The following is a 25,421-nucleotide window of genomic DNA, read 5'->3' as shown; positions in this document are numbered from 1 at the left end:
TTGCGACCGGCCCACCACAGCGTCAAGACCACGCCTGCGGCCTACCCCTCCCTTACCCCATGCGGACGTCCCCTGGCCTTCCAAGCCACACCTCCTGGACCCTGGCTCCCTGGTCCTCAGACCCCCTGCTGTGCTCGGCTCCCATCCACAGTCAGACCCCAGCTCTGCTCAGCTCCTTCCTCATCGCTCCTGACATGGCCGGTCCCAAAAGTCCAGGCCGCACAGTATCACTGCCCGAACCTGTGCTCGGCCAAGTCTGGGCACATCCCATGTGCTGTGGCGTCTGCCTGATCCGCCTGCCTGCCTACTTCCGGTCTCTGTCAGCTTCCCAGCTGGGGTTCTCTCTGGGACTGGAGAGCCAAGACCACAGCCCAGTGCCCTCTACCCGGCACTCGGCAGGTGTTTGGAACACACAGGAGCTGCCTCGAGTGCTGACTGAAGGCTCCTGGCCCTGCCTTACCAGCTCTGCCTGTCCCCCTCCCCCCCAATCTTCAGAGCTGCTGGGTCTGTGCAGGTGAGGGGAGGCCATGAGGAGGGGGTGTGCTGGCTGGGCACTGCAGGGGAGGCCTGGGCCTGGGATGGGGCGTGGCGACTGCCCAGGAGGGCCTCAGGAGCCCCTCCTATTCCTGCATCCTATGTTGGAACCTTGCAGGGAGCAGCCCAGATATACCTGGGGACCCATCTTGTAAAGCACAGGGCCAGGTGTGACGGGCCTCCCCTTCCTCACTCCTCCACCAGGGGAGGGACCGCCCCCCACAGCCCAGCCTTCAGGGAGCATGGGGTGGGGATGGCAGCAGGTGTCGTGGGACTGAGGAATAACGTGCATTCCTCCCACAGAGCTTGGCCTTAGCAGAGGCCCACGGCTAAGGCCCCAGGCCCCATTGGCAATGCCCACCCTGGCTTTTTCTGCCTGTTGACCCATAGCAGCCACGCCACACGTGGCCACCGAGACCTTGGGCAGCAAGGGCAGGAGGCGGCGTGCTCTCCCCCAGCACACTGTTAACCCGCACGGCCCAGCCTCACCAGCTGTTTCTCCATGTCCTCGTCTCGAGGAGAGCTGACGAATATCGTGTTCTGCATCAAACCCACAAAGCACCAGAAGGTGTCTGATTCGTCCAGGACCTCGGCCAGGATGGGTGCCACAAGGTCTGACATGCCCTGAAAGTAGCCGATGGCTGGGTTGTATACGGCATAGTTCAGCAGGATCCTCCTGGGGACGCAGGGCAGAGAGAGCAGGGAGTCAGTGAGAGTGGGCCTCAAAGCAGCCCACCCCTGCTGTGCTCTTGGTGGCGTGTTGCCCAGGCTGGAGACGCCAGGCTGCCAGGATGCGCCCCCTTCACCTCAATCTCAGGGCAAGGAAGGTAGCCCTGGGCACTGTCTTCAGGGTCTGGGGAAATGGAGTGGCCTACAGGAGCCCCTGGCCAGGCCCAAACCTCCAGGGCAGGGGAAAGAGAGTATGTGGGTCTGATTTTCTTAATGGTGGCTGCCCACCTGTGACAAAGGATGGGTGCGCGGGGACATTTGTACGGGCTGCGAATTTTGTGCCATCATTTGCCAGGTGGCAGAATGTCAGAGATGCAAGTCTCGGGCTCTGTGTGGTTTCATCGGCCGGAGGACCACTTGTTGGGAGGCTCAGAGGGAGGCTCATCCAGGGCTGGTGGGAGCCAAGCAAGCCAGGCTTGGTGGAGGCCCAGGGGATGGGAGGCTTTGCTGGCACCCTGGGGAGGGACCAGCCACAAGACGTGGACTGATGTTGCCTAAAGTAGCTAATGAGCCTCTGCTTTTGGACCTGGAAGACAGACCCCACCCCTGCTACTGTTCCTTTTCTTCCCAGAAGGCCGGCGGAGTCCGAGGGGTAAGGTGACCCAGAGTGGCAGGTGAGGAAGTGGAATGGTGGGGGGGGAGGGCTCTCCTCCCCTCCGGGAGAACCTCGCTGGCTGGGGAGGGCAGGTACCTCATGCTCTCCACATTCGGATTGTCTTCACCTCGGAAGAACTGGTTGCTCCGATCCGTCCGAACCACATCCTTGTCCACGGTGAACTGCACGTTGCGCCAGAACGCTCTGTGCTCTTCAGGGGTCATGGAGAGCCTGGCACAGAGAGGAGCGCCGGCCGGGGGCTCCGCGAGCAGCACGCGTGTGCACACACATGCATGCACGCACACGCACACACATGCTCCAGGCAGGGCCCGTCCCTCCCCACCCCTGCTCCTGATGGGGGCTGGGCTGCTGCCAGCGGCAAACCCTCCGGTTCCCCACTAACTTGGGGGGGCTGGTTATCCAGTGTCGGGGAGCAGAGCGGGCCTTGGCCTGGGCTCAGCCGGGCCAAGAGAGACCTCAGCCGTCGGCTCCTGCCCAGTGTTCCCGGCTGGGCGTCGGTGCCTAGCTCAGTCTGTGAGAACAAGCTCTCAAACCCTGACACGGCGCTGAGGAGCAAGGAGCACCGCAGCCCCAGGCCGAGCGCCGGGGATAACGCCGACTCTTATCCAAGCCTATCACTCCGTGCCTGGGACCCATTTTCCAAAGAAAGTCTGGGTCACGGAACATATTATCAGTGCGGGGTTGTGCCACCAATCGCCGGGTCGGCTGACTCCCGCCGGGGGCCAGGCCGGGGCGGGCGGCCCTTACCTCTTCTGCTGGATCTCGGCGTATTCCCGGCGCTTCCGCGCCCGCAGTGCCTCCCTCTCCTGCGACGTGGACTCATGGCTGTAATACCGCAGCAGGAAGGGCCAGACCTCCCCCCGGATTGACACATCAATGCCGCCGAAGAAAATGGCCTGCAGGAAGCGGCCAGAGTTGGGGAGGGGCCAACACAGGGCGGCTCAAAGCACCCCCAGCCCCCGGAGATTTGTGTTTTGGGGGCTTTGCTGCGCCTCGGTGACAGCTGATGCCTTGATTCAGGTCGCTGTGATTTGCACATGTTTGGAGGGAAAGTGGCGGCCCTCCATTCCCATACAGCACACAGCCAGGCTCATTTCAATGTCAATGCCCACCCTGGTGTGGCGCTCAGATTAACGTGTCGTTCTCACGTCATGGCCTAATCCCGGTTTTGGAAGCGCTGCATTTCACTGCGAGCTGTTCTATGCAGCCTGACTCCGGGTCCCCCAAGCCCGCTCCCGAGGTTTCCTTTTCAACGCCGAGCCTTTGATTGCTTTATCGGGCGGGCGTGTTCACACAAGGGGGCAGCCTCCCAGGAGGCGGCCCTGGGTGCCCCCGGCTTACCTTGCGCAGTTTGTACCCCTCCTCTACCTGGCCCAGCTCGTTCAGGTGGCGCAGCCAGGCCGCCACGTCCAGCCTCTTGTACATGCTCTCCTCAGGGTGCGTCTCGGAGGAGGGCAGTTTGGGGCGTCGGATGGAGAACTGCATGCACGTCTTTTCGTCAGTGACCTGCTGGCCCGGACGGAGTCCGGAAACTCCAGGAGATAAGCACCTGGCGGGCGGGCCCCCGAAGCCGGCCCGCTCTCCCCAGGACAGAAAAGCCCCCCTCTCTCCCCACCACACCCCGAAAGGAGGGGGACCCGCTCTCCCCGCATACAGACCCCTAAATGGCAAGTGTAATTAGATGCAATTAAAATGAAAATACCTTCATCTTAACATCGGTTTCCCGGGTCGCTGGGCTCCCCCGGCCCACTCCCACTGACCGACCAACCGATGGACCACGGCGCCCCCCCCCGCCAGCCCCCCCCTTCCCTCCACGACCCCCAGCCGGCCGCAAAAAACGGAATTAATGCCTCGAATGGCCCAACTTCCCTCTGCCGGGAGGGCCTACAATAAATTACATGTGATTGGCCACAAACAAAGAGACCGCTGTTCCCCGAGCAGGGAGCCCGCCTGTCAGGTTGTCTCCACGGGCAGTCACGAATCCAGGGCAAAACTGCAGCTGACATTTAATTCAAAAATCAAAGGTTGCTCGATGTAGGGGGAAAAGCAAGCCATACTACTGTAATAAGGAGAGCCAGCAGGAGGCTCTGTGGGAAGGAAGGGGATCTTAAAGTCAGCCCCTTTCTAATAAGCACATACAGTATCTTGAACAGATAATTAAAGAGCTCTTATTACATTTGTATGTAGATTGAGCAAAATATGGCAGGAAGCCTTGTCAAAACATGATTTTTCAAGTGCAAAGCACTGACTTTACAAGACCTGGGCCTGCTTCAGATCCGAAGTTGCCACTCTGCCGGCCCCACAGCGACCACGGACTGCCAGGGGCCCCCGAGGTCACACCCTGTGAGGCCTTTGTGCGGGGTGGGGGGGGGGAGCCCTGGACTCCCCCGCGGGGGGCGGGCCTCACGACACCTACCCGCCCCCCCGCGGCACCGCCCTTCCGCCCCCCTGGGCTACCTGGTCCTTGAGGTGAGTCTCCACGCAGTATTTCCAGCGCTGAAACACGTCGGACAGCTTGTCCAGGCCGCCGTGGTGGAAATGGAAAACCTTGAACTGGCTCTCGCGGCTGGCGAGGACCATCTGGCCGCTGGTGCAGGCCTCATCACTGGGCGGCCGCGGCAGGGGAAGGGAACAGGGCAATGAAGATGGAAACCCCGGCTTTGATTTCCAAGTATAATCAGAGACCCCTATCACTGACCTCAGAGGCAGGAAACAAGAAGGCCCCTGGAGTTCGGCTGCTGGCTGCAGGGGGACAGCACTACACCTGCAAGGAACCCACCACCCGCTTGGCTGCAGAAGGAAAAGAGCCCTCTCCTGGGGACTCCGGAAAGGAGGACTGCCCTTGCGGCCCTGCGTACCCTCCCCCGTATGCTCCTTCCTGTCCGGGAGATCCAGGGGTGGCTGGCGTTGGGTGGAATCAGATTTTGAACCCAGGTGGGGCGGGCCCTGAGAGAGCCTCCTCCATTGGTCTGGGATGGACTCCTCCTCTCACTCAGGGAGAATCGTCCAGGGAAACTCACTGCACATCCAACAGGGCCATCAGCCCAACCTTGCCTGCCCTTCCGTAAACAGCCAGAATGTGGCTCCGGGTCTGGGACCCTCTGGGGACACACCTGCTTCGAGCACAGGTCTTCAGTTGGGGCTATTCTGTGGCTGGGCCGCTGTGCTTTTCAGGAGAGATTTGATGTGGCCACGAGACAGGACACTATTAGTCCGCCCACCATGAGAAAGGAGAGCCTCCCTCCGGAAAGCCAGGGCCCCGTCCTGCACACACAGGCCGAGCTGCAAAGCCTCTCCGTGGGTAACTGGGAGAAGCCTGTAGCTGCTTTCTGTGCGGCCCCCATCTGGCTGTTCTCCAAGCCAGAGTTTCAAGCCACAGCAGGCCACTGTCACCCTGAGGTCAGGTGGAGGAGGCTGGTAGCTGCCCCGACCCAGTTCCTGGGAGCAGCCATCGTGGGGGACCATTGCTCTCCAGCTTAGTGATGTCGGGAAGCAAACATTTGGGAAGGCCAGCATTGTCCCTGGACCCAAAGCCCCGCCCGCCGGGACCCCTGCACCACTAGCCACCTTCCAGGAAGCTGCCCAGAGAGGCTCTCACCTGAAGAAGAGGCGGAGGGAGCGCATCTGCCCCAGGTCCACACGGAACACGCCGCAGATCTGCTCCAGGGCACAGGCCCTCTGCGGCTCGTCCCAGCGCGGGGTCTGCAGGAGGCCGGTGCCGTCCGGGAACCGCAGGTGGGCATCGGCACTGGACGGGGAGCTGGTGGGGGAGGTCGTGTCATGGCCACGGGGGCGGGGCAGGGAGGGTGTGGGGGAGACATTTCAACATGGGCCCAGGCACGAACACACACAGACAGGACTGGAGGCGCCACGCAGGTGACGGGCTCTCCACAGACACCGTGAATGAATGAATGAATGAGTCCCATTTTCGTGTGGAAGGGGACGCATGGTTACGGTGAAAGTGCATCCCATGTCAACCAAGGCAGTAAGCTGCCCTAATGACAGATGAGCTCACCCTGACAGGTCACCCAGCCCCTTTGAGCCTTGTGTCCCCAGGTGCAAAGTGAGGATAATGCCGGGGTCTTGTGCGGGATCAACAGCGGCAGAGCACTGGGCGCTGGGCACCCTGGTCCTCAGAGCTCTCTACGGGAAGCTGTTTCGTGACCACTTTAGACAGCATGGGGCTTCCATTTAAGTCCCGTTAAGTTCACTATTTTCCTGAAAAAACCCTGGTTCCGTTTATGGTTCAGTTAGAAAACATGGGGGTTATTGATACTCATAATACGCATAATGAACATTTATTAAACAGTCTGAGCCTGGCCCTGTATTAACCACTCCTCATGTGCATTTATTACATATATCCTCACAATAATCCTTTGAAATGAGTCGTGTCATTACCCCTCCTGTACAGAGGAGGAACTGAGGCCCAGAGAGGCTAAGTGGCTTGCCCAAGGTCACACAGGTAGCAGGTGGTGCAGCTGGGATTTGAACACAAGCTCTGTGGCCCAGGTCCTCACCAGCATATTTTATTGCCTCTAAGTTCCAAGTTCAGCAACACAACCCCACTTATTCTGTTTTTTTAAATTAATTTATTTTTTTAAGATTTAATTAATTATTTGAGAGAGAGTGTGTGCGAGCACAAGCAGGGGGAGAGGCAGAGAGAGAAGCAGATTCCCCACCAAGTAGGGAGCCCCACGCAGGACTCCATCCCAGGACCCTGGGATCATGACCTGAGCCAAAAGCAGACGCTTAACCGACTGAGCCACCCAGGGGCCCTATTCTGTTTTTTTTTTGTTTTTTTTTTTTAGTTTACAAATTTGTTCAAAACCCTAGTTGCAAAATATTTTCTTACATGGGTTCAGCCGTACCATAGGTTAAATGCCATCTCTTGAGATTTACCAGCAATATCTAGCAAATGCCCACTAAAACGTAACCAGAGTAAAGCATGCATCAGTTCCAGGCCCCAACCCCAGCATCCTACCGAGATTCCACAGTGATTGCTTTATCATGTCTCTCTGTTCTAGCCCAGAGCATAAAAGTGTCGGAGGCGATTAATCCCAAGGCACCTCTTCCTCCAATAGGCACCAGGTCTCTCCACAAAGCCACTCTGGGTGGTTTGAGCACAGTCCCTCATAACTTGGAGCTTCCTCAAAGAGAAAGACTGGTTTTTTAAACCTTTGCTGCTTCTAGAACAATAACGGTCCTGGTGTGTAGGATGCTTTTTCTTCCCTCCCTGTGTCAGGAAGTGGGCTGAGCCTGGTCCTGCCATTTCCGTGGGGGCCCCTGGGCCTTCCAACAGGACAGACAGGTAGCGGATGGGAAGGGAGGTAGATGAGCCGATCCACTGTGGCCATGCAGCAAACTTGGACCCAAAAAGGCTGAGGCAGTCGCCGCCTTCCAGAGTGGACCCTGACCGGGCTGCACTACACAGTCATTGTGTGCAAAACAAGGCCCGTGGCAGGCCTGAAGACAGCCCCCCACCAGGCCACTTGTGCAGCATCTCATAATCTCCTTATTGAACAATGAGGCCCCAGCGGCTGGGAGATCATGGGCTCTGCATGCTTCCCAGGCCGGCCGGCCCATCCTGGGCTCGCCTCCAAACCTGGCTGGAGGGGGAGCCCCCAAAGGATGGCATTATTTCCAGCCCCCTCCTCCAGCCTCCCCACCACCACATGCACACAGCACCACCCTCCAAAACCTGCACGCCCTTGCCAACACACTGCTGCGGCCCGCTCACCCCATGTGGCGGGCCAAGCTTTCCAGAAAACAGAGCCAGGACGGAGACTCACTCTGGCACAGTCGTGGGTGGAAGACTCCCCAAGACTCCCCTCTCCACTGCTGCGGCCGGGAGCACAGCCTCCCTGGAGGGGAAGGAGCCAATTTCAAACCAGGAAAGGGCCCCAGAGAGAGGGTCCACTACACACCTTCCAGGCACAGCTTGCCTCCAGGCAGAGGCTGCTTATACCCTTTCACGACTCTTGAGGGGGAAATTATTTGCATTAATTCATTGATTGACCAATTAATTCAAGACACTATGCTCGGGACCTACCACTGGGGTTCCATCGACTTACTGTTTCAGCCGACTCAAAAGGCTCAGGATGAAGAAAAACAAGGGCAAATTTAGAAGTTTGGATATCTTAAAATTTAAAAATGTTAACATCTGGCCCCGATGCCTCTTTGACCTTGAGAACCACAACAGTTTTGGAGGTCAAGCTTTCTCTGAAAAGAGACCCTTCCTATATATACACCAGTTATCTGTTGCCGAGTAACAAATGATTTCAAAACTTAGCAACTTAAAAACAAGCCCTCTTACTTGCTCGCAGTTCTGGCTGGGCGGGGCTGAGTCAGGGGCTCTGCTGGGCGCTCACGCAGCTGGAGCAGGGGCGGGGTGGGGGTGGGGGTGCTGAAATGGCCTCGGTCCACAAGGTCTGGGGGCTGTGCTGCCACCGTCGGCCGGGTTTCTCTCCCCTCGTGGTGCCTTGCCTCCTGTGCCTGGGCTTCCTTACATGGGAGCAAGCCAGGAGGCACCTGCTGCCGGGTCTGGACTCGCCTACGTCACTCACGCCACATCCCATTGGCCAAAGCAACTGGTGGGCGGGCCTGACTCAGGGAGTGGGGACCCGCACACCGCCCTCCTCCGTAGGAGCTGCTGCTGCTGCGGAGAACTCGAGGCCCGGTTTAATCTCCAACCACCTGACGTGGCCCGGGTTACCAGGTGACGAAGAACTCCCTGTGTTCAGCTGTGACCATGCTCGTTTTGCTCTTTTTTGTTTCTGTTTCTGCATTTTGGTGATATCCTCAGAAAACAACCAAAACTAAGAGATGCTACATTCCTTGGAGTTTAGCGTCTTTCTGGCTCTATCTATGACACATTTTTAACTTGTAGTATTTCGGGAGAGATTGCCTAAATAAACCATCCGTTTCATTTTAATGCACCACACATAATAATTTTATGAACAACCCAAATTACACACGGCACATTTGAATATTCTTAAAACCAAACTGTTCTCCACGTGTAAACAGATAAAAAATAAAAACTGTGCTGATTTCAATTTCCCCCAGATCTTATTTCTTTACTGTTCTTTTTCCACCGCTTCAAAGTTCACAGACATTTTGCACGTTCATCCCAGGCTCGAGGATTAAATGACCATGTGTTCTCTGCCAGGACCACGCCTGGAGCTGGTGATGCAGAAGCCACCAAGATACAGTCGTTCCCTCATGGCAACGGGTCTTGATGGGGAAACAGATGTCACGCTAGGTGACCGAGGTGGCCATACAGTCATGTCTACACAGGCACTACGCCAAGGAGACCCAAGGCTTCCATCAACTTGGCTCTAGTTTGAACCCGTGGAACCCCAGTGGTAGGTCCCGAGCATAGTGTCTTGAATTAATTGGTCAATCAATAAATTAATGCAAATAATTTCCCCCTCAGGAGTCTGCCGGGAGGCAAGCTGCCCCTGACCCTTGAGCAACACAGGTTTGAACTGCATGGGTCCACTTCAAGCGGATTTTTTTCTCATAAATTCAGTCCAGTACTGTACGTATGTTTTCTCTTCCTTATGATTTTCTTAATAACATTTTATTTTCTCTAGCTTATTTTATTGTAACAGTACAATATATAATATATATATATAATATGTGTTAATTGATCTTTTATGATATTGGTAAGGCTTCCGATCAGCAGTAGGCTATTAGTAGTTAAGTTTTTGGAGAGTCAAAAGTTATATGTGGATTTTTGAGCGTGCGGGGGGTTGGCACCTCTAACCACCACATTATTCAAGGGTTTGGTTTGGTTTACATATTTGTATGATACTATAATGTTAGATATATGTCACTACACATTTGTTAAAACCCATTGGATGTACACCAAGAGTGAGCTCTAATGTAAACTATGGACTCAGGGTGATAATTTGTTGATGTAGGTTTATCAGTTGTAACAAATGTACCCTCTGGGGTGGGATGCTGATAACGAGGGAAGATATGCATGTGTCAGAGCAAGAGGTATATGGGAGATCCCGCTATCTTCCTCTCAATTCTTGTATGAACCTAAAACTGCTCTAAAAAATAACATCTATTAAAACAAAACAAACAAGACGAGAAGCCGAAGGACATATATATACATAAGACAGGGAATAATAGCTTTAATAGGTAAAAATGTATGTAAACCAAACCAAACCAAACCAAAACAAAAGAATGTCCAACAGTGGCACCTGGGTGGCTCAGTCATTAAGCGTCTGCCTTCGGCTCAGGTCGTGATCCCAGGGTCCTGGGATGGAGTCCTGCATGGGGCTCCCTGCTTGGTGGGGAGACTGCTTCTCCCTCTGTCCCTCCCCCTGCTTGTGCTCGCACTCAATCTCTCTCAAATAAATAAATTAATTAAATCTTAAAAAAATAAGTAAAGCAGAGTAAGTGGGGTTGTATTGCTGAACTTAGAACTTAGAGGCAATAAAATATGCTGGTGAGGACCTGGGCCACAGAGCTTGTGTTCAAATCCCAGCTGCACCACCTGCTACCTGTGTGACCTTGGGCAAGCTACTTAACCTCTCTGGGCCTCAAGGGACACTCTTGCACAGCCAGGGGTGGGGAGGCACTGTATACAGGTCAAATTTCTCTTTCTGGAAATTCAGAAATAGGATCTAGAAGGCTTAAAAATGTTTATACATTTTGACCCTTTACCTTCATTTGTAGATGTTGATCCTAAGATAACAACCAGAGATGCCCACAAAAAATACATATATGAATAAATACAGAAAAATCATTTGACAAAAATCCAACACTTATTCATGATAAAAACCATCCCCAATGTAGGCATACAAGGGAACCTCCTCAAGTTGATAAAGGTCACCTAGAAACATTCTACAGTTAACATCATACTTGATGACTGGAGACCAAATTGTTTCCCCCATGATCAGGATAAGGTTAGCAGGCCTGTTTTCATCACTTCTATTCAGTATCACACCAGAGGCTATAGCCTCTGCATAAGGCAAGGAAAGAAACTAAATGTATAAAGATTGGAAAAGAAGAAGTAAAATTGTTCCTGTGTGCAGATGATACAATTCTTTATGTGAAAAATCCCACGAAATTTACAAGACAACTAATAGTACTAAGAAGTGAATTTAGCAAGATTGCAGGATAAAAAGTTAATGTGGACAAATTAATTGTATTCTTAAAAACTAGCAACAGACAACTGGCAAATATAATAAATAAAAAATTCTATTTATAGCACCCCCTCCAAAAAAACCCCTATGTAAAATACTTAGGAATAAGTCTAACCAATGACATTTGATACCTCTATACTGAAAAACACAAACCTTGCTGAGAAAAATTCAAGGAAATGTAAATAAATGGAAAGATATACCATGTCCATGGATTGAGACAGTCAATATTGTTAGGATGGTAATCTTACCAAACAATCTATTAATTCAACACAATCCCAATCAATATTCCAATAGGATCATGGGGGGAGGGGTAGAAATTGACAAGCTGACTCTAAAATTCATATGGAAATTCAAAAGACTTAGAATAGCCAAAGTAATCACACAACAAAAAAAGATGAAAGCTGAAGGACTTATCTGATTTTGAGACCGATCATAATTCTACAGTAGTCAAGGCAGTCTGGAACTGCTGAAAACACAGACTTTTAGAGCAATGGTACAGAATAGAGAGAGAATAGAATAGACAAATATGATCAATTGATTATTGACAAAGATGCAATTCCATGGAGAAAGGATAGCTCTTCCACAAATGATGTTAGATCAACTGGATATTTGTATGAAAAAATATTACCATTCCCCCTTTCTTCATGTCAGATACAAAAATTAACTCAAAACAGGTCCCAGACCCAGATGTGATACCTAAAATTATAAAACTGCCAGAAGAATCCATGAAAGAGGACTTAGCCACCTTAGATTAGGCCAAGGTTTGTTAGAACACAAAAAGCATAAGCCATCAAAGAAATGCTAATAAACTGGAAAATTAAAAACTCTTTTCTTCAAAAATTCACCATTAAAAAAATAGAAATGCAAGCCATAGCCTGGGAGAAAATATTCACAACTCATATGCTCAATAAAAGATATACCCAGAGTATGTATGAGAAGCCCCTAAAACTCAATAGTAGGGTTAGTCATAGATTGCTTAGATATGATACCAAGGCATGATTCATAAAAGAAAAAAAATTAATAAATAAGAGTTTATTAAAATGAAAAATTTCTGCTCTTTGAAAGACACCGCTAAGGAAATAAAAAGACATGCCACAGACTGAAAAAAGATACTTGCAAAACACATCTCTGGTAAGGATCCATATCCAGAATGTATAAAGAAACTTCAGGATTAGTAATGAGAAAAACACAATTTAAAAATAGGCAGAAGATCTGAAAAGACACTTCACCAAAAAAGGGGGCAAATATTAGCAAATGAAAAGGTGCTCGACATCATTGGTCATTTTTTTTAAAGTTTTATTTATTTAAGTAATCTGTATACCCAATGTGGGGCTCAGACTCATGACTCTTAAGATCAAAGAGTTACATGATTTCCCAACTGAGCCAGCCAGGCACCCCGTGACATGGTTGGTTATGAGAGAAATGTAAATAGGAACCATAATGTCATACAAAGAAGCAACGTGACACACCACACACCTATGAGAAAGACTGAAACACAAATGAGAACTGATAGTATAGACTGCCGGTGGGACGCAGAGCAACCAGACTCACACGTGGCTGGTGGGATTGCCAATGAAAAAGCCACCTTGGAAACATACACTTACCATATGACTCAGCAATCCCACTCCTAGGTACTTATCCAAGGGAAATGAACAATGCTCGTAGAAGAGTCTGTGTGTGCATGCTTATAGCAGTTTTATTCATAACTGCAAAACCAAGAATCAGCAGACAGGTCTTTCCATGGGTTAATGGATCCACAAGCAGTGGTCCATCCCCACAATGGATACTACTCAGCAATGAAAAGAAACAAACCATGATACACATAACAACATGGATGAATCTCAAATGTGTTGAGTGGAAAAAAGCTAGACTCAAAGAAAGCTAGATTATATGAAAAGATATTCAGCATTATTAGCGATCAGGAAAATGGAAATTAAAACCACAGTGAGATACTCTCACATACCTGTTAGAATGAAAAAGACTGACCACAACCATACCAAGTGCCGATGAGGACTTGAAACCCCTGGAACTCTCATACATGTGTCTGGTGGTAGTGCAACATGGGACAACCACTTTGGAAAACTGGCAGTTTCTTAAAAAGTTACACACCCACCCACCAGATGACCTGGCTCTTCCATTCCCAGGTATTTACCAAGAGATATAAAAACCTACGTTCACACTGAGGTTTCTAGAGGGGAGGAGGGTGGGGGGATGGGTTGGCCTGGTGATGGGTATTAAGGAGGGCACATTCTGCATGGAGCACTGGGTGTTATGAACAAACAATGAATCATGGAACACTACACCAAAACAAATGATGTAATATATGGTGATTAACATAACAATAAAAAATTAAAAAAAACCTACGTTCACATGCAAGACTTCCTTGTAAGTGTTCGTAGCAGCTTTATTTGTAGTAGCTAAGAACTGAGAACAACCCAGCAGGTGAATGAATAAACAAATTGTGGTTTATACCTACAATGGAATAGGATTCAGCAGTAGAAATGAATGGACTCTCGATTCATTCACACAACAATGTGGATACATTGTTAAATCATCATGCTGCCTTTAAGAACCCAGACAGAAAAAAGAGTATATACTGCATGATTCCATTTATATACAATTCTAGGAAATGTAAACTAATCCATAGTGACAGAAAGCAGAAGAGTCATTTTGGGGGCAGGGGCTGGAGGAAGGGATGGATTACAAAGGGACCCAAGGCTAATTTGGGGGTGATGAAGATGCTTATGAACTTGACTGTGGCGATGGCTTTACCGGTGTGTGTCTGTGTGTGTGTGTGTGTGTGTGTGTGTGCGTGTGCGTGAAAACTCAACAACTATACATTTCAAATATATACAATTTAATATACATAAATTATACTTCAATAAAGTTGAAACAAACCACCAATATTCAACTCAGGACTATTACTGAATTTCTTTTTTTTTTTAAGACTTTATTTATTTGCTCAAGAGAGAGAGTGTAGGCGAGAGAGAGTGAGCGAGAGCACAAGCGGGGGGCGGGGCAGAGGGAGAAGCAGGCTCCCTGTTGAGCAAGGAGCCCGATGTGGGACTCGATCCCAGGACCCTGGGATCATGACCCGAGCCGAAGACAGCCGCTTAACCGACTGAGCCACCCAGGCACCCCTATTACCGAATTTCTAACAACAGGAGACTATTTCAAAGATTTTATTTACTTATTTTAGGGACGCCTGAGTGGCTCAGTTGATTAAGTATCTGCCTTGGGCTCAGGTCATGATCCCAGGGTCCTGGGATCGAGTCCTACATCAGGCTCCTTGCTCGGCGGGGAGCCTGCTTCTCCTTCTCCCTCTGCCTGCCACTCCCCCTGCTTGTGCTGTCTCTCTGTCTGACAAATAAATAAATAAAATCTTAAAAGCAAAGATTTTATTTATTTATTTTAGAGAGAGAGAGAAAGAGAGCACAAGCAGGGGGAGGGGCAGAGAGAGGGAGAAGCAGGTTCCCGCTGAGTGGGGAGCCCAATGTGGGACTGACTCCATCCCAGGACCCTGAGATCATGACCTGAGCCGAAACCAAGAGTCAGATGCTCAACCGACTGAGCCCCCCAGGCGCCCCAACAGGAGAATATTTTAATACATTGTGGTCCATTAATATGATACAATGCCATTAAGCTATTATAAAACATTTTATAAAAGTTTTTAAAGAACAAGGACAATGCTCACACTGTTATGTGAAATGAAGAACATAGGATGCAAAACTACGTGAAATACAGCAATATGGTTTTATATATAAGATATATTTATAGATACTTTATATCTACCTAAATATATTATTGAAGTAGAAAATGGTCCCCCAATTATAATAATGATCATGTCCAGATGGCATGATTATAGTTTTTTCATCTTGTTTTTTATTTTATAACTTTTCTAAAAGTAATAATGAATCATTTTGATAACTGGAAATAATAAGCTAATCCTGTATACTTATACCTTTTTTTTTTTAAACAAGAAGCCTATTAATGGTTTTTATACTGAAAAATGATTAAGGATAATTTCATGAAGAAAAAGATGAAAGGAAAAGGTCAGGTGTAAATAACTGAACATCATCATGGTCATCATTTAACAGTGGCTTCCTAGGTGCGAGGAGCTCTGCTGATCAAGGGGGATATTACTAACCCCATTTTATAGCTAAGGAGACCGAGGCCAGGAATGATGTCCTGACATATCACAGACGGTTAATGGCTGAGCAGGGATGGATGGCCGGGTGTGGCTGATCCAAAGCTCAAGCTCCTGACACTTATGGCATATGACTTCCAAAATGAGTTGGAACAATTTAAAAAAACAAAAAGGAAGATACAAAGGAAAACAAAACTCTGTTTTTAAAAACATCCCTTAAAGGATGCCACTAAAAACTGTCTACTCCTCCCCTCTGTCCCAGGCTCCTGGTTCAGAAACTGTCAGCCTTCACATTCTGTCCCCTAGCAAAGCCCCAGTCCTTAGCCTGGCACGTAATATCATATCCGATTGCATCGCTTTCCTATGGCTGCTACAGCAAATCACCACACTGCAAGGCTTAAAACCATAGAAGTGTCTCCCTCACAGTTCCGGAGGCCAGAAGTCCGAAATCAAGGTGTCAGCAGAGCCATGCTCCCTCTGAACATCCAGGGGAGGACCCTTCCTTGCCACTCAGCTGCTGGTGGCGGCTGGCAATCCTTGCCTTTCCTCGACTGGTACCTACATCACCCCGATCTCTGCCTCCATCATCATGTGGCCTTTCCCCCTCCATGTGTGGGGGGTCTGTCTCTGTTTTCTCTTCTTATAAGGACACCAGCCATGGGATTAGGGCCCACCCTAATCCAGAACGACCACATCTTGACTAATTACATCTGCAAAGACCTGATTTCCAAATAAGATCATCATCTGAGGTTCCAGGTGGACGTGAATTTGGGGGACATTATTCAACCCACTATACCCCAGTATATCCTGAGTAAACTGGACAACTCACGGCCTTTCCACCCTGTGAGGTCCTCTCTGGGCATTTGCTTACTGGGTCCCTCCCTGGGGGCTGCCTGCTCTGCCTCTCTGCCTATTCTTTTCACTCTCCAAGGCCCAGCTTTGATACCATTTTATCCATGCTGTTCTCTCTGGATCCTTGGAGAAGCCGCTAAGCAGAGTGCCTGCCATGCACCAGGTAGGCAGTATATGCTGACTTTCCTTAATTTTTGGGAAATCCTTAGAAGTTTATCATTCTTTTTTGTGTGTTTTGTCTTTGACTTTGCATAAAGTCACTTGCTGATGCTCAAACCAGACAAAAAACATCCCAAGAACATAGCATTCTAGGCCCTTCTGAACACTCCTCATGAATACAGACACGAAATTCTCAACAAGATACTAGCAAACCAAATTCAACAACATATAAAAAGGATTATACACCATGACTAAGTGGGACTTATGCCAGGAATGCAAAGGTGGTTCAACATATGAAGAGCAATCAATGTAATACACCAGATTAACAGAATAAAGGACAAAAACCACATGATCTCAATAGCAGCAGAGAAAACATTTGACAAAAATCCAACACCTTTTCATGACAAAAACACTTAGCAAACTAAAAATAGAAGGGAACTTCCTCAAACTGATAAAGGGCAACTATGAAAAACCCACAGCCAACATTATACTCAATGATGAAAGACTGAAAGCTTTCCCCTACGATCAGGAATAAGACAGGATGTCCGCTTCTCTCCCCTTCTATTCATTGTTGCGGTGGAGGTTCTACTCAGGGCAATTAGGCAAGAAAAGAGATAAAAGGCATCCAGATTAGAAGGAAAGAAATAAAACTATCTCTATTCACAGATGACATGATCTTGCACGTAGACTATTCTTAGGAATTCAAACACCCACACACAAAACCTATTAGAACCAATACATGAATTCGGCAAAGTTGCAGGATGCAAGATCAATTAAAACAAATTAACTGCATTTCTATGCAACAGCAATAAACAGCTTAAAGTGAAATTAAGAAGACAATTTCATTTACAACACACACACACACACACACACACACAAGAAGTACAAGACTTTTCCCTAAAAATGACAAAAACATTGTTGAAACAAATTAGAGAAGACCTAAATAAATGGAAAGTCATCCTGCATTCATGGACTGGAAAACCTCGTATTGTTAAGCCAGCAATACTCCCCAGATTGATCCATAGATTCAATACAATCCCTATCAAAATCCTACTTGCTCTTTTGCAGATATTGACAAGCTGATCCTAACATACATATGGAAATGCAGGGGACCCAGAACAGCCAAAACAATATAAAGGAAGAACAACAAAGTTGGGAAGGGGGGGCTCACGCTTCCCAATTTAAAAACTTACTACAGAGACGCGTGGGTGGCTCAGTTCAGACTCTTGATTTCAGCTCAGGTCATGATCTCAGGGTCGTGAGATCGAGCCCCGTGTCGGGCTCTGCGCTGGGTGTGGAGCCTGCTTAAGATTCTCTCTCCCTCTATCTCTGCCCCTCCCCTCCCCCACCTCGCACACACTCTCTCTCTCTAAAAAAAACAACAAAACCAAAAAAACTTACCACAAAGCTATAGTAATCAAGACTGTGTGGTGTTGCTGTAAGGACAGACATATCGATTAATGGATCAAATGGAGAGTCCAGAAATGAAACCTATACATTTATGATCAGTTGGTTTTCAACAAGGGTCAAAACAATTCAGTGGAGGAAAGAATACTTTGTTGTTTGGTTTTTTTGAACAAATGGTGTTGGGACAACTGGACATCTATGTGCAAAAGAATTAAATTGGACCCCTACCTCACACCATTTACAAAAGTTAATTCAAAATGGACCAGAGACCTAAATGTAAGAGCTACAACTATAAAACTCTTAGAAGAAAACAGGCACATAGATCCTCATGACCTTGGATCAGATCACAACTTCTTCAATATGAATGACATCGTAAGCACAAACAACCAAAGAAAAAATAGATACTTCAGACTTACTAAACATTAAAAGCTTTTATGTTTCAAAGGAAACTATCAAGAAAGTGAAAAGACAAGTGCAAATCACATATCTGATAGGGGTCTCGAACCCAGAATATACAAAAACACTTAGAATTCAACCATGAAGAGATAGGTGACCCGGCTCAAACATGGGTCTGTCTGAGCAGACCTCTCTCCAGTGAAGACACACACATGGCCGACGTGCACATGAAGAGATGCCCAACGTCACGAGGCAGCAGAGAAATGCAAATCAAAACCATCATGAGACACCCACCACCTCACACCCACTTGGAATGCCAGAACCAAAAAGATGGATGACAGTAAGTATTGGTGAGGATCTGGAGACACTGGAGCACCTGTGGGAAACGGTTCGAAGTTCATCAGAATTTAAACACAGTGTGACCGCCCAGCGGTCCCACTCCCAGGTACCTACTCCAGAAAACTGAAAACATATGTCTACACCACAACGTGGACAGATGTTCACAGCAGCATCACTTATAACAGCCCCGGAGGGGGAATGATACAGGTGTCCATCACCTGAATGGGTCTATCCATACAATGGACTGTTATTCAGCCACAGAACATAACGAGGTGCTGATACCCACAACAACACAGGTGAACCTTGAAAACATACGGAGAGAAGCCAGCCACACAAGGCCCCGGATCGCATGATTCCGTCTGTACGAAATACCCAGAACCCGTTAAGCTGTCGAGACAGAAAGCAGATTTGTGGCTGCCAGAGGCGGAGGCAGGGAGAGGTGGGTTTTAACTGCAGTGGGGAATGGGGCTTCTTTGTTGGGGTGATGAATATATTCTGGAATTACTGGCGATGGCGGTACAACTTTGTGAACATATGAAATGCCACCAGGTTGTGTGCTTTAAAGTGTGACTTCTGTGTCGTGGGAACGGTAGCGCGATAAGAAGCCACTGGGTCTCCGTTCTCCCCTGCCTGATTCATCTTGTACGTCTCCTAGCAAAGGGTCTTGCACCAGGCATGACCTCAGAAAATATTCGTTTATTCAACACAAAGTTCTGTGTGTGCCCTGGTGCTGGGGACGGCTAGGTGCGGGCCCCGCCGTGTGGAGCTTCGAGCTGGCGGAGAACAAGTTGGCAAACACAGCAAGGAGCTGGCTGTGTCATGGACCACTCCGGGGGCCATGAGCCCAGGGGCAGAAGGCAGAGGGGCTGGGGGCAGCCACTCCAGCGCAGTGGTCTTGGGGCCTCGGAGAGGCCCCGGACAGGGGGGAGGGAAAGAGCCAGCAAAGCAGAGAGCCCGGGGGAATGAGTACATGAAATAAGCAAAAGATGTTGGAAAAGGCAGCAGTCCTTGGATCTGTCCTACTGTGAAAACCACACTGCCCTGGAAACCAAAATTCATTTGCTCTCACTTTGTTGAGTTTAACTTTCCTCCTAGTGCGGGCACGGAAATGATCTCATATTGCAAATAATTTTACATGAAAAGACACTCCCTGTAATTCTTTTATTGCTTAAAATGTGCAAGTAATAAATAAATTCACTTTTGTGGTTCAGAATTTTAAAAATCGTGCAGAGTCCGCAGTGGAAATGCCCTTCCCAACACCTCCCCACCCTGCCCCATGTACCCCCCGCCAAGAAGCTGTCCTCGTCGGTGGTTTGGCAGTCCTTCTCCTAAGCCCTGCGTACAATGCTTACGTACAGCTGAAGGGCGCCTGTTCACATCATTTTGGGACAATGGATCAGGCACAATTAAAAAAGAACAGCCTTTGATCTTTTATTCAATGGACTTGTTAAAGTCGAATCAATGGTGCTTCTCTGCAATCCTCACCTTCACTCAGGAAGACTTGAGGAAGGTGCCCTGCCCACTGGGAGATGGGGAGCTTGCAGGAGAGCTAAGCCGTGCACAGGGGCAGTGACATAGCACAGACCATGCATGGCTCCGGGAGACGGACGCAGAAAGTGCTGGGAGCATCCCCCAGGGCAGGAGAGAGGGGGCGTGCAGGCTGGTCTTGGGTGGTCTCTGGGTGAAGGGAAGAGCCTGAGCAGGTGCAGGACACGTGCAGAAAGAGAAGAAAGCTGGAAGGGCTGGTCAGAGTCATTCTGAGAAGGGCCCTGGCATTGATTTTAGAAACAGGTTGCCTCAAAGATTTGAAGGCAAGATTGCAAGCAAATGGATGGATGGATAAACTAAATGTGGTCCATCTACACAGTGGAATGTTATTCACTCCTAAAAAGGAAGGACGTTCTGGCACCTGCTACCACGTGGATGGCGCTTGAGGACGTGGTGCTCAGTGGAGTCAGCCCATCACAAAAGGACAAATAGTGTAGGATTCCATTCCTATGAGTTCCCCAGAGGAGTCAAATTCCCAGAAGCAGAAAGAATGGTGGATGTCGGGGGCTGGGGAGGGGGAATTGGGAGTCAGCATTTAATGGGGACAGAGCTTTGGTTTGGGAAGATGAAGAAGTTCTGGAGGTGGATGGGTGGCGGCCGCATGACCGTGCGAATGTGCTCAGTGCCACCGAGCTGCACACACAAACATGGTTGAGGTGGTTAAAGTTTTGTTATGTGTATTTTTTTTTAAAGATTTTATTTATTTACCTGAGAGAGAGAATGAGAGAGAGAGAGCACGAGAGGGAAGAGGGTCAGAGGGAGAAGCAGACTCCCCGCGGAGCAGGGAGCCCGACGCGGGACTCGATCCTGGGACTCCAGGATCATGACCCGAGCCGAAGGCAGTCGGTTAAGCGACTGAGCCACCCAGGCGCCCTGTTATGTGTATTTTTAAAAAGATTTATTTATTTATTTAAGAGAAAGAGAAAGAGAGAGTGAGCACGAGTGGGAGGGGCAGAGGGAGAGGGAGAATCCCAAGCAGACTCTGCACTGAGTACGGACCCCGATGCGGGGCTCGATACCATGACCTGAGCCAAAACCAAGAGTTGGATGCAAAACCGACCGAGCCACCCAGGTGCCCCTGTTATGTGTATTTTAGCAGGTGGAAAAGGAGGAGGAGGAGAAGGGGGGGAGGGGAAGAGGGGTAGGGGAGGAGAGTGAGGAGGAGGGGGAGGAGGAGGGAGAAGAGGAGGGGGGGGGCAGGGGGGGAGAACAGGGGAGGGAGGGGGAGGGGAGAGGGTGGGGGAGGGGGACAGGAAGAGAGAGAGGCGGAGGGGGAGGGGGAGGGAGGGGGAAGGGGAAGGGGAGGGGGAGGAAAAGGGGAAGAGGAAAACAGGTTACCGCTTTGGAACCTCTCCATTTCCCCTACCCTCCCATGAATTTTCTGGTCTTTCCTCTCTCTCCCTGGCTTGGTTCTGGCCTGACGCCCACCCGAGCGGATCAGCTGCGGGGCGGGGCAGCCGGGGAGCCGTGCGGAGCCCTGCAAGCTGACGGGCAGGGCTGGTAGGAAGCTCTGCTCACCTGTGCTGTCCACGCAGCTGCTTTGCTTCATCCTGAGGACAATGAAGAGTTTTGTGAAATATGTTTGGGAACATTCAGAAAGTAGGTAGAAGGATGGCCATCCTGCTTTCACAAGGGCTCTGCGGCTGTCTCCCTGCGTCCCATCCCTTACTTGGCCTGGGTCCTCCATCTGAGCAGGGGTGGGGGTGGGAGGCCACGTCCTCTATATTTAGGGAAGGCCGTGGAAGAAGACCACTACTTCCGCGCCGGCGGTGGCCCTGAGAGAGAGAAGTGACCTGTCCCTGGCAGGGCCCACGAAGACCCAGAAGCTGCTGCAGTCTGCGTGGCATCCCCTCCCCCCTCCCCGCAGGGCTTTGGGTTTTGGGAAAGCATGCTTTTGTTTTGTTTTATTCTTTCTTCTGATTTGGTAAAGTTGATGTGAAGAAAGCCTGGCATCAGGGTACGAGGGAGAACGAAACCACCTGGATCTGATGTTCTGCCATCTGCCCGATGGCAATGCCCGCCAAGCCCGCCCCGCACAGCGTGCGAGCTGGTGGGAGGTGTGCCGGGAACCTGGCCTCCCGTGGGTTGCTGCTCACCTGACCCCAGCAGGTCCACCCATGCATGGCCCAGGGACGATGAGCACACGCGTGATTTCTGGCGCTGCCTGCACCTGCCCATTCAGATGGAGCGTGAGAGTCACCTGGGAAGGGACCGCGGTGCAGGGCGGGGCTGTCATGGGGTCTGGGCAGAGCCCGGCAAAGCCACTGGGTTCCAGGGTGACAGAGGCCTCTCAGTCACGAGGACCGCCGTTTCGGCACTCTCAGCTTCCACCACTCACGGGTGAGGCAGCCCGGCGGGGCGCGGGCACCCCGCGCAGTGACACAGCCTCTGGCTGGCGGGTCCTGACTGCCCACCGCATGCTGCTGGGCATTCTCGCGTTCTGCCTTGTTCCCCAGAAGCTAACTAGTCCACACACGGGACAACCAGGGGTCTTGCTCCTCCCAGCTGTTCCTTGCCCAGACAAAGCCGAGAGGATGAGGTAAGATCACTAACACAAACTGAGCAGTCTCGGTTCTAAAGGTTTAAGCAGGAACCCCACCCCATCATGGCCATGCCCACTTCTCAGATGCAGAAACTGAGGCCAGGGAGTCCCGGCCACTGCTCCAGGCTGCTGCAATGTGCAGCAGGAGAGCGCACCCTCCATCACGTGCCAAGCATCAGGCGTTTCCTCTCACACAGGGCTTTCAGACGGGGCCAGCCGACAAGTCGCCGACCACAAGCATGGCACACACAGCAGCATGCACACGTGTGTTTACCAGAACATGAACGACTGCACCAGGCATGTATGGGCTGTGCCTACATTCTTTTTTTTTTTTTTAAGATTTTATTTATTTATTCATGAGAGACAGAGAGAGAAAGAGGCAGAGGGAGAAGCAGGCTCCCAAGCAGCAGGGAGCCCGATGCAGGACTCGATCCCAGGACCCTGGGATCATGACCTGAGCCGAAGGCAGACGCTTAACCATCTGAGCCACCCAGGCGCCCTGTGCCTACATTCTTCCAGCCAAAGTCAAGCCGAGGGGAATCCTCCCTCTCACAGGTATAGCTCCTGGAGGACCTGGGACCAATCCTGGCTTGGCCCCTTAACCAGCCTATGTGGTGTCGGGCCAGTTACCCACTTGGCTGGGCCTCAGTCTCCTCATCTGTAAAGCGTGTTGGGAGAGACCCCTGGGACAGGGCTGGGTGGACGCTGCTCTTCCGTCTGCTCATCAGGTGCAGCTTGCTGCCCGGCCCACCGTCTGTGGTTATGGGACAGTCAGTCCAGGCAAGATGCCCTCCGCCCTCCACAGGCCCCGCAACCCTGTATCATCTCCTTCCAAGTCTGGGCTCCAAAGTGCTTGCCATGCCTGGTCCCAGCCGCCCCCCAGCCCTCAGCCTCTGCATGCATGCCCCTCTCCGCACCTCTCTGTTCTTCGAATCCTCTGGAGCCCAGCCCAACCCTCCGTGAATGAGGGATCGGGGAGAAAAGGGGACTTCAGGTAGAAACCCTTCTGTCCCCTGTTCCCTGACAGGGAGGGGGCCTCGCCAGGGCTGTGTCTAAAGGAGGAGAGGCTGGGGCCGAGGGGCAGTCCTCCACCTTGAAGTCTCTGACTCCACAGACAGGGACCCGCCTTCCCTGAGCCTGTGGCCCTGCCCCAAGCCCCTTCCCAGCACGCGCGCCTCCCTGGGATGTGTCATGGCCCCCAGCAGGGATGGTGTCTGCGCCCAGCAGGGCCCAGCACAGAGGAGGATGCGGGCAGGTGACAAAGGAGGCCTCACTGTCTGCATATCCTTCTTTCCATCTGTAAAACGGAACGATGGAGCCGACGGCGGCTGGACTCTGAGAACTGAGACCCCATTAGGCTCTCAAGTTCTGGCAGTTTCTAAAATGCATACTAAGCCGACTATTCCGAGCAAAACCGAAGGCACATCTGCCGTAATTGACACCACACACACGTGCACACAAACACACACGCGTGCGCACAGACAGCGTTGGATCAATCCGGTCGCTGCGCTGGACTCTGTCTGGTTTCCGCTGACCACAGCAGCTGTGGGGCCTGCGCTGGGGTTTGCTGGCGGAGCCCGGCCAGGCGGGGCACAGGGGGGACAGTCAATGGCACTTCCCGGGTGGCCGGCCAGGGCACTAAACCTGGGTGACTGTGGCCCCTTGCGTGGCCAATGTGAGCTTGACAAGCTTTCCGGAGACCTCGGTGCCCCGGAGCACCCCAGGGACCGGTCCTCCCGGGCTTAGAGTGTCGTTTTTGATGCGATTGCAAATTTTCAGAGTGGAGGCCGGGCAGAGTCTGCTGTTTCAGTCCCTAGAACCTGCTGTGGCTGAGCTCGGGTGTCATCAGCCCACGCCCGAGGCCAACCTGGCTCTTCCGCCCAGAGGGACACCGCAGGCCGAGGGAAGACGGGCTGAGCGGGGCATAAATCACAGCTCTGCATGCTGCTCCGAGCCGGGAGGGCCGTGTCTCAGCCTCTGTCTCTCTGTCTCTGACATCACGTGAGTGTGCAGGGCTAATTATGAAAGGCGTAAATCACGGGGAGGAAGGGAACAGGCACATTATTCAGGTTTATTACCAACACAATTTAGGAAAAGATAACCAGGCCAGGCCTTGCTTCTTTTCCTCCGATGGCCCAGGGGGAGCGGCGCTGGGCTGCCCAGACCCTCATGGCAGGCGGGAGAGAACGCACCCGTCCTTTGGATGCTGTTTGTGTTTGTATTTTTTTTTTCTGAGTCAAATAGAATGATGCCATCCGATTTCTAAGTAAAATTAAGAAAAATGTCATTTAAACCATCCAGTTGCTTTCACGAGTTTCTGAGCTTCCCTGCATCGGATGCATTACAATTGTCACACAGGTAGACAGGATGTACGCGGGATGCTGTGCGGGGCCCTCTCCACTTAACGTCATTATACGGTATTATTCATGAAGGGCTGGAGACTCTGATGGCAGCAATCATTGTTTTTCTCTTTCCCTTAAGGCATTTGTAAATATGCTTGGAGGCTAAGGGACGCTGGGTACATCTAATAAATAAAGCAAAATAATTAATAGCCCAAGCAGTCTGGAGACCACTCCTGGCTGCTCCCGAACCAGGCTTTTGAGGACCAAGTGTTCGGTTTTATTCCCGGCTGACTTCATCTTTGAAATAGAATTGACTGAGAAAATAAGAGGAAAGAGATCTCTCTGAACTCCAAAAGAACGAAAAACAGAGTTACACATTTTTTTATCCTTCCAGATTTTACAGAAATTTAGCATAGGAGAGAAAATGAGAGAGTTCTAGAGCAAAGTGCACTCATTAGCTGCATGTCCTCAGCCCACTCATGGTCACACTTGGGAAGTTGTGTATGCCCGAGAAAAATAAGGAGCGACACAGATCCGGCAAGGGCCAGACCCTGGCAGAGGCGAGGCCCCGGGGGCCACACTGCCAAGACCCCTGGGCTGGCAGAGAAAGGCAGAGGATGCACGCCCATGGCGGTCCCGGCTCCCAGCCTCG

At 50.7% G+C, this 25,421-nt stretch overlaps 1 protein-coding gene across 5 annotated transcripts in view; it reads right to left on the bottom strand.

Annotated features, from left to right (window-relative positions):
* The window catches only part of TBC1D16 (TBC1 domain family member 16), a 71,128-nt gene that overhangs the window by 5,422 nt on the left and 40,285 nt on the right, over positions 1-25,421 (bottom strand). For 2 of the 5 annotated variants that reach the window (XM_025859729.2, XM_073886156.1), the window contains exons 4-9: positions 5,478-5,639; positions 4,337-4,484; positions 3,221-3,388; positions 2,627-2,775; positions 1,955-2,089; positions 1,024-1,210 (exon numbers count right to left, since the gene is read on the bottom strand). In XM_025859729.2, the coding sequence (XP_025715514.1) occupies positions 1,024-1,210; positions 1,955-2,089; positions 2,627-2,775; positions 3,221-3,388; positions 4,337-4,484; positions 5,478-5,639 (949 nt within the window). Of the gene's footprint in view, positions 1-1,023; positions 1,211-1,954; positions 2,090-2,626; positions 2,776-3,220; positions 3,389-4,336; positions 4,485-5,477; positions 5,640-7,668; positions 7,741-8,192; positions 8,395-25,421 lie in introns of those variants that run through there. The other 3 variants (XM_025859732.2, XM_025859731.2, XM_073886155.1) reach the window with 3 other exon arrangements.

The sequence above is a fragment of the Callorhinus ursinus genome, unplaced genomic scaffold (assembly GCF_003265705.2).
Source record: "Callorhinus ursinus isolate GAN/ISIS: 27379988/994484 unplaced genomic scaffold, GSC_fseal_2.0 scaffold68, whole genome shotgun sequence".
NCBI classification, from domain to species: domain Eukaryota; kingdom Metazoa; phylum Chordata; class Mammalia; order Carnivora; family Otariidae; genus Callorhinus; species Callorhinus ursinus.
The sequence above is the reverse complement of the archived record's forward strand: the minus strand, read 5'-3'. Positions and strand labels throughout refer to the sequence as shown.